Below are 9,847 nucleotides of genomic sequence, written 5' to 3' on the forward strand. Positions count from 1 at the left end.
GGGGGCAGGGGAGGAGTAGTGTCGGTGCTGCGAGGGCACCCCGCAGCTCCCAGCCATGGAGTCGCAGGTAGGGCTGCGTGGGGAGGGGGGAACCTGAGGACTGGTGAGTGCCACCCGCGGCGGGGAGCGCTGGAGGAAGGACCGCGCTGAGCCGCTGACAGGTGTCTCCGCCGTAAGTGCCCTTACGCAGTAACTCGAAGACTTACAGACTTAGTGTTGTTATTGCCACTGCGATCTTCAAAGATGATGTTAGCAGAGCAAGCCCAGAAGTGGTTCCCAACTCACGTGCAAGTTACAGTCCTTCAAGCCAAAGGTCTGAAGCCGAAAGGTAAAAATGGCAGCAACGATGCCTACACCATCATACAGCTGGGCAAGGAGAAGTACTCCACCTCGGTGGCCGAGAAGACCCTGGATCCCGTCTGGAAAGAAGAGGCCTCCTTCGAGCTCCCTGGATTACTCATGCAGGAGAATCCAGAAAAATACATCCTGTACCTGATTGTCATGCACAGGTCGCTGGTGGGGCTGGACAAGTTTTTGGGACAGGTGGCGATAAGTCTGAATGATATATTTGAGGACAAGCAAAGAAGGAAAACAGAGTAAGTGATGGTTGGGGTTTTTTCATTACAATTTGTATTCCTGGTACACTTGCACTTGGGGGTGGGAATAGTAGTCTTATTATCAACATACTTTGAAATGAAATTAGGACATTCTCTCTCCTGTGGTGTGTTCAAAGCCCCTAACATATACAGTTATGTCATTGTGGTCTGACCTCTTCCCGAGAGAAGTTTACTGTAATCACAGTGGTCACCCTGCACAGGGAAGGACTGTCAATAACATTAACATTTTTTGACAAATTCTTCTGTGGAACATGAACTCATTACGGTCTGTTTTTCTAAAGATTTTTCTTCATTCTGCTCAGGGCCACATCCCCATTCAACTCCTACCTCAATTTGAACCACGTATGAGACAGACTCTCTCGAAGCCTGGTGGTGTTCTCTTTAAAAATGTTTTCCTTCAATTGCTGCAACCAAGCATCTTTAAATATTTTATATTTATGTTTTAGTGGTCAATGAACTGTGACTTAATGAAGGCTTACCACAGCAGCACAGTGCTTTTCTGATCCTGGTTAGTCTTAGGCTGTGATCCTGCAGGCTGATCTATACAGCAGGCCTCAACAGAAAAGACTGAAGAGAAATTTCTGCTGTTGTAGTAGCCTCCATCATTACCTACATAAGCCTTTGTTAAATAAAATTGCCATTTGCCAGCAAATTCTGACACTGGAATGCAAAAAAAAAAAAAAGCATCACAGCAATTGATTAGGCTGAACTGTAAACGTATCAAACTCTGGGTTTTTCAACTACATTAGTAAAATTGTTTATAATTTCTAGTTAAGACATGGTTGCACAAAGATGTCTGGTACCAGTGTAATTTATCCTCCAAAGTGTATGGGAATAAACTGTAGGTGTAAGCGAACTGCAGGCATGCCTGTGACTACATGATTTGTGTTTGTTTTAGCTACGCTTGTCCCACAGAAGTAGTCCGAGAACAGCATGGAGACCTCCAAGCTAGCTATATGTAGGCAGTGATGTATGAGTGCTGCCAAATCTTTCTGCAGTGGTTAAAAAGTTCCTGCCCCAGGTGCCTTTCCTCCTCTAGTGTCTCTTCAGTAGAGCAGAAAGGCGCCTGTGCCCAAATCTCAGCTGTTAAAATTTGGTGTTTCATCTGTTGGTGATGGTGGGTCTATGGTAAGATGCTGGACTTTGCATCAAAGTGACTAAGAGGCTGGCATCGTTTGTCTGTCGCTGACTGTGCTGGGGAGGCGTTAACCTCCAGCAGAGTGGGAGCGGGCAGTTGGAGGTGGAAATCAGTACAGCAACACCAGCCAGATCTTGTTGATCAGACAACTGTTTCTGCAAAAACCTTCTCAAAACCTGGTCCTGCTTATGTGCAGTGGCTGAGGTTGAAGGAGCACCAAAGAAAAGTTAAAGCTGTCTTTGCCCTGGTGTTTTGGGTTTGTTTTTTTTTGTAAAATAAATTTTTAGCAAAACAGTATGTTCACTAACCCTGTAATAGGGAACAACGTGTCCGTGCAGAATCTTTTGTGGGTTCATGGTCTGAAGTATTATACTTTTTAATTGCTTATTTTTTTAAGGACAAACCAGTTATCTTGGTGCAATACACGGTAATGCCTGTAGCCTTAGGGTCTTGACTTCTATTTACACTTGATTCAAGAAGTTTCAGTGCTCTTTAGACATGCGTCTTAAGTATTCTTTAATCATCAGTTATAATTATCTTGCAAGTCGTAGGCAACTACTTTAGTTTAAACACTTAGCAGCTGTACAGAAAAAAAGGTGAATGAATGAAGTAGAAATGCTGCTAACTGTAAAAACTTTGTAAGTCTGGGTAGAAATATGTATTCAGAAACTGGAGGAAAATATGTACATTATTCATGTATTACTGAGAGTATCAAAACCTCTTTTCCCTTTGGGGAACCATACGTTTTTGCAGCAATTTTAGCAAAAGTAGTATTGCAAAAATTATTAAGTGGGGTAATTAACATAGTCCTTGTGATAGTTAAATAAACATTCAGATCTCTTCAGTATTTTTATATGAGGTTGTGCTTAGCAGGGCTTCATAGGTGGTGTTTATTTTTTCATTTCTTTCTCTGAAGTGTGAGAGAGGAACTCACGCTATGTAAATGTGCAGCGGTGCTTCCCTGGACCACCACTGAAATTACCAGGGCTCCCCGGGAATGCTGCGCTCTGCCTGCGAGCTGTGCTGCAGAGGATGGGGGCCTATGGGGAAATTTTTACAAACAGCCTAAATCCTATTTTCACAAGTTACTCGAGCATTGAAGATTGCAAATCTTACTGAAAGTTGATGGGTGTTAGGCTTCTAGAGCCGAACAGCCGTACTTGTAAAAGTCTTACATACGTGTAAAAGTGCGGATAGGCAGTTAGTGGGATTTCTGGCAGCATGTACTCACTCAATGTCGATTTAAATTCTTATGAGATAGGAGCCACTGAAACTCCAGGTTTCCTGTCCGTGTCTTTAGATGCTTAGAAACCTAGAAAATGTCCTTTTTGAAACTCACTTTTGAAAAAATAACTCAGAGTCCTTAAGCATTTAGATGTTTCTTAAAAGTTCTCAGGGTTGTCTACTTGTATGCCTTTGTGGAATGTGTGGGTGTTGTTGCTGTCTCCTTTAAGTATTAGTTGGAGATATGGATGCAATATTTGTACGTATATGTGGGAGGAGGGCAAACTTTGAAGAATATATTTGCAAATGCGATCTCAAACAAAATGCTCTTTCTCTTTTTCCTTTTATTAAATCCTTTTTGATACAAAATATTCCTAGTCCTGTGTTGGCAGTAAACTAAGGGTAATATATTTGGACCCGAAGACCTTCTAGCCGTGACTATGGTGTGGGAACTGAGATACCCAGTGCCTTTCCAGACCAAGTCCAACGTCTTTATTACCAAAGCATTCTGATGGTTGAAAGCTATATTCATTGTTTCAGAAACACTAATCTGTTTTATTAAGCAATGTTTTTACTTTCAAATATGTTCAACAGGCTTGTGGTGTTATTAAATCCAGAGTTATTTTCTCATGTTGATGTAACCTTAACATTTCTTGCTTTGTTTGGGGATGAATGAGATCCAGTTATTTGATGAAGTGTCTATTGGTAATATTTCTACTTTTTAATATCTTTAATAGCTTCCTCTTTCCAACACAGCTGTACATATGGTGCTCTAAGAGACAGACTCAAAAGTCACCAGGGTATTGCAAAAAAGATATTTAATATTCTGCACAATGCTGAACCCTGTCAGCAATCCCCTAGTGCTTTTTTAGTAAGGAAGTATGAGAAGTGAAGGCTACCAGCTGATTTTGAATTCCTAGGAAGACTGTGGGATGTGTGACATTCAGATTTTGTATATTTTTTTTAATTTAATATATTATAATTTCAAAGAAATAAATTTTAAAATTCGCTGCAGCTTCAGAAACGTTATCTTAGGGAAAAATAATCCTTTTTTGTATAGCTTTTTTTGTTACTTGTCGCACCTTATGAAAAATACTCTCTGCAGTAAAGTTTTCGGGCAGAGGCCTCATGATAGGATTTGCATGTCTCATGTTCTAGTAAACTTGATTTCACACAATATTTAAGGAAACAAAGCGGTATATTTACTAGAATTTGATAGTGAAAATTTTGTATGCACCATCATGCAATGTCCTTTCTCTTTCTTTTTGAAACTGATGATTTTTCAAATTCTTAAAAGTGAAAATTCCTAGAATGGTTAGATCCAGATGTGGCTCAGATGGTCCCTTACTAGGTCTGTTCTTGACCTCAGGCAAAGCATCTGCAGGATCCTAGTTCATTTTCTTTCTGTATTGGTGCAAAAGTGCCATCACACTGTGCTAACTGTAAATTTGCCTCTCTGGCATCTCTGCTGTAGTTGGAAATAGACAGGCTCTTTTTACTTCTGCTCTTTTCTCCAGAGTTGAAAACTGGGCTCCAGATGCTGAGAGATTGAACTGTTAAAAAATACTAAGTAAAAAAAGCTTGGGAAATACTGCTTTATTGGAAGTATATTTAGCATAAGTTTTCAGATCTTAGATTTCTGACATGGTTTTATTTTTTGTAGTAAAATCCTGTGGGTTTTTTTTTAATTCATCCTGAGAAATACATGACAAGTTTTTTTGATCTGACGTTGCAGAAAACATATACTTCCTTTGCTCTTGCAGTTTAAATGTAAATGATGATCAATGAATGTGTTTTAAATGAATGTTGTTTTAAAGCATATATATGTTTTTGTAATAATTTCAATTCAGTTATAAATTCATAATTGCCTTAATGCTGCTGATGATCTGACAATGCGTAACATCAAAACAAATTTTTGAATCATCATGGAATAAAAATCAGTTACTGACACATCTTAACTTACTAAAGTATTTTTCAGTAGCTTTTCTTAATGACTGTGCTTAGTTTCTTTTTCTCCTGTGTGCTAAATGAACACATCAATAGAAGAACAAATTTCTGTTAGCTTTCACCATGATGTTACTTACTTCATTGACATTTGCTTCGTGCTTGTTCTCTAATTCCACACTATTTATTGTCCATTCCTTTATTAGCTTTCCTGGAGAGCTAATGTTGTTATACCTTCAGCTGATTTAAGATGCAACACTTGTCTGGAATGTTATAAATTTGAGGGGGGGCAGGCGATGGTAGAGTTATTATTTCTTAGGGAAATTTTGCTGGAGAAGACATTTTTTATTTGTGACTTAATTCCCCTTTTCCCTGGTTTCTATAATAGCTCAACAATCCCCCCCCCCCAATTGCAGCAGTGTTGTAAAATTGCTTATGTGAGCATAATAGAGTGAAGGAATCTTGGCCTTATCTAAGACACTTCTCCTCTGCTTACAACGATCATATAAAATAGTCAAAACCAGCTTCTAAGCAAACAAACAAGCAAAAAAGAATTAACGATTGACCATGATCAAGACCCCTGTGTTGTAAGCACTTATGCTTTAGTGCTGCTGAGCTTCCTGAAAGATACAAAAATTGTGTGCCTTCCTCCAAATTAATGTTAATTCCTTCCTTCTTGGCAGCCTCCCTCTTGGATATGGACAGGTTCCCCCTTCGACTGCCTCTGCCCTGTCCTCTGTCTCATCTGTAGCAGCATAAGCAAGAGGCAGGCGCTCGAGTAGGCGGCTTCAACTTGAATTATGAACAAGCAACCAACCACTAGTAAACAGATAGTATGATTGTTGAGGGCTCAGTGCTTGTTAATGGATAGTGCCTTTTTAAAAATAATACTACAAAACATAACACATTCTAAACATTATTTACTATTTTTGAGTCTTAAATTTAGTTTAAACCAGAAAAATGCATTTTAGGTGATAAAACTAAATAGTAGTGGAAATGGCAGGCTGTAACAGAAATTGTCAAAATGTTGTAGTTAAAGTAAGAGAAAAAACTTGTTCCACTCTAGTCAAAAGCGGAAAGAGCAGTAACTGCGAAATTTGTTAAAGGTGCAGTAATAATGAGCATCCATAATCCTATGGAGGATCCATATGGATTTGTGCTGTTGCTTTCGTGGTACCACTCAGTAAATGTAAAAAAAAAAAAGAAGGAAAGTTAGTAGTGAGGAACAGAAGAGAAAGATGGTTATGGGGGAAAACAAAAAGTTGCGCCCAGTTGTAGCTTTATGGGATTATAGCAGTATTTTCAAATTATCTAGTAATATTCCCAGCATTTACATTTTGACAACAAATGCAAGCACATCCTCTGAATAAGTCATAATTCTGAGTCAGAGTGAGTACCATCTGGATTGAAATACTTCTCCGTTTTCTGTACACTCACACATACATGCTTGCACACACACCCAACTGAAATGACTGGCCTTAATTCTCATACATTCAGTTGTTTTGTTTCTAAAATAAAAGTTTTCACACATAGTCTTTAGCCAAAATAATAAGTAAATTAAGGCCACTTAATTCCTTTGATTCCAGTTGATGTTAGCTAACCCCTTAGTAAGGGTGTTGGGATATGTGTCAGTTCCCATATGTTTTGTGGTGTTAAAATGTCACTCTGTAATATTTATTTTTAAATTCTACTTTGTATATCTCATTTCAGTTGGCTTCCAGAAAGTAATAGTATTCATCTTTGTGAATGTCATCACTTATTTTAATAAATAATCTGTTTTCTTCTTCATTTCCCCTCATATACTATGTAGTCTGTGCTCAGCCCCTTGCCTTAATTTTCCTACTTACTGACTTGGGGCAGTCTTTCGGTATGGTATTTGAGTGATTTATCACAAAACATACTTCTGCATTTTTCAAAGTGCACTTGCTGCTAATGAAAATGTTAGACGGTTTTGGGCTTTGGATGTTGGTTTTTATCCATTAGCTGTGGACGTTTATGGTAGTGGGGTTTTGTAAAGCAAGTTTCTTCAGTGCATCTAGCTTGAACGTAGTAATCTAAGATGAAGAAGTACGTCTTTCCCGTGACACCTGATGGATGTGTTCTAATCATTGGGGTTTTTATGGTCTTTTATAGGGGTAGTTTTAGAAGTACCTGCTGGTGTAGAAAATTCTCCTCATCACTGTGTAGCAGATTAAAGTTGCTTAGCAGATCAAGATGCTGATTTTACGTGTAAAATCAAGGTTAGAAGCCTTGTGGATGCTGTAATGATTATGTGGCTTTTTGCAGAATTCCTTCAGTAATTTGTGAATTAAAATCAAGATTTTGCAAAAATCTTTGGATGCAATCTAATGATTTCAGCAAAGCAAACTTAGATCAGCTCAATAGGTATTTACTGGTAGAGTGAAGGCAGAGTGGCGTATTTGAGAAGCAGCAAAATGAGTGGGAAGGTTCCTTTAGTACTTTCCATCTTCGGCACTGACAAGAAGACATAGTCAGAAGGTCATCTATAATGCACAGGTTGAATGTGCTGGCTAGAAGACTTCTAATTCCTGTTGAAATTGGTAGACAAGTGTCCCAGTGGTTTTGGAGGCTGTTAAAGTTTTAAGTACATAGTTAAAATTACACAGTGGTTTTTCTTACCCATACTGTTACTATTTTTCTTACCCATACTGTCAACCTATCCTGCTCACTGTTACATAGTGAGCAGAATAGGTTGAGTGATGCTTCTTCAAAGAAGAGAGAGGGCTAAGACTTGGAACTGTCAAATTCCATGGCAGATTTGGAATGACATGACATGACGACATCAGCTTCCTGCTATTAGGAGAAGAGAAACAAGATACTGGTTTCAAAATATTTGTTGAACACAGGATGAAGGGTGCAATGAGAATAGTATAGATAAGCAAAAGTGAGTTGGAAAACCAAGTTAATGGGAAAAAAATGAAATCAGAAAAAGGGGAGGAAAAGAACAGTTGAAGAAATTGTGTTGCAAATGTAAGTATGTTTGTAGATCACTAGCTATTTAGATGGAATAGGCAGGCCAGAATTTTGTAACTTGCTCATTTATAGTAACTTATTTCAGTTTTGTCTTTCATTCTTCCTGTCTATCTTTACTGAGGTAAAGGGTTCAGTACTGCTAATACTACACAATTTACTTTAATAGTATGCAGAAGGTGGTTATTGTCTTTCTTAGAAATAGGGAGTTTTCTTTTTCCTCCCCTAATTGTAGGTATGGCTAAAATTGAGTAATTTTGTCATGGTTGGAAAATAGCCATGTTTCTTCAGATAGGGCTTTAGTTTTTCAGGGCTGACTGGTCAGCAGGGTTTTTCCTATTCAGCCTTGAACGTTGGTCTTCTCTTTATGTGTTCAAAAAAACTGTCATCATACAGAGTGGCAATTTATATAATACTTACAAAATAAAAATGATCAGAAACCTGTGCAAGACAGGCGAAGCCCATTAGCACACTCAAAAACAGATGAGAAAAAGAAGCAAGCGTTGTTCTGATGGAAACCATAGGGGAAAAGTTGAAATTAGAGGGTGTATGGAGGAGGTTGTCCTACAGAACATTTGAAGGTGAGAGCAAGAAGTATGAATGTGATTCAGAAGGCAATAGGGTTTCCTTTGAAGTTGGGAAAATTTGCCAGACTTTGTACAAGGTCTGTTTAAATAAAGACTGTCTGCAAGACTGGATGTAATATTTGGTTATTAAATAAAAAGGCATCTGCTCTCATAAAAGCCACCCTGTTTTGTTCGTGTATGTTATTGGCTATTTTCCTACTTTGTACAGGCTTTCTATAGAATAAGCTCATGGCAGCCTGACAAATGGAGCATTTATTGTGGCTAAAAGTACTGTAAACAAAACCAAAATAGCAAGTTTTATTGGCTTTTATAATACATAGCAATTTTTTAAATTGGCAGTGGTATAGTGGAATTTAGTATTTTAGGACCCAAATGTTGTTATCTGAAAACAGCGGACTTAATTTTCCAATTCTTTTTTTCTATTATGTACAGTGCTGTTTTTTTCTATTTGTTGCTCACGCCCATGTGTTGTAGAAACAGATTCTAATAAGAAACATTTACGGACTCAGTTGCTTATTCACGTGCAGCTCCACACAAATGCATTGCCTGCATTTGTTCTCATCTGTTTAAGAAGTAATTATTTGCCTTTGAATTCGAAGAAAATAATGATTTGAGTCTGCTTCTCATATTGTCTTGTTATGAGCTGAAGCATATGGAACCTTCCTTATAACTAAAACAAGATAAACTCTCCAAGGTAACAAGGAAGCCTCCTTGAAATGCCTATGAAAATTGAATATCTGTGTTTTATACAAAGATTTGATCCAGCAATCATTATTCAAATAGAAATTCCACTGAAGTCCAGAGGAATTTTGCCGGAGTAAAGAGTTTATGATTAAATTCTATTGGAATCAGTGGTAGTGTTGAACCTGGTCCCGGCAGGTATGAGGCCCAGTCCCTTATGCCGTTGTGTTCTCTTCTTAGGGTAAGGAGAGTTTCTTTGTTTTCCCAGCTGAACTTATTTTTAGTGTCAAGTTCTTCAAAGTCTACTTTGAAAATGCACGTAGAAGCTGCAAAGGCAATGTATTAGTTGTGTGCTGGAATTCTCTCCTTCAGAACTGATGAATGTCAAAATAATGCGTAGATATGCCAGTAGCAGGTGAATACTGATAGTGACACAGAGTAGTTGTTGATTCATGATAAGAATGTCAATAGTTGAGGTAAATTAAGTTATAAAAGAAAAGGCTTTCTTCCACACAGCAAAAGCTTAAGAATGTATGTCTTGATATTGTTCTAAAACAAGTAAGCAAGTATCATACATCAGTTTAAAGTTTCGCTAATTCCCAAGTAGAAACATAGGAAAATTCAGCAATCTTATCAGAGATACAGTATTAATGTTTGAAACCTGC

At 38.0% G+C, this 9,847-nt stretch overlaps 1 protein-coding gene across 1 annotated transcript in view; it reads left to right on the top strand.

The window, feature by feature from the left end:
- Positions 1-69: 69 nt before the first annotated feature.
- The window catches only part of RAB11FIP2 (RAB11 family interacting protein 2 (class I)), a 32,241-nt gene continuing 22,463 nt past the window's right edge, over positions 70-9,847 (top strand). Inside the window, exon 1 of the mRNA XM_009325910.1 lies at positions 70-596. Within this exon, the coding sequence (XP_009324185.1) occupies positions 244-596 (353 nt within the window). The 5' untranslated portion in view covers positions 70-243. The remainder of the gene's footprint in view (positions 597-9,847) is intronic.

Source organism: Pygoscelis adeliae, unplaced genomic scaffold (genome assembly GCF_000699105.1).
Source record: "Pygoscelis adeliae isolate BGI_AS28 unplaced genomic scaffold, ASM69910v1 Scaffold4, whole genome shotgun sequence".
NCBI lineage: Eukaryota > Metazoa > Chordata > Aves > Sphenisciformes > Spheniscidae > Pygoscelis > Pygoscelis adeliae.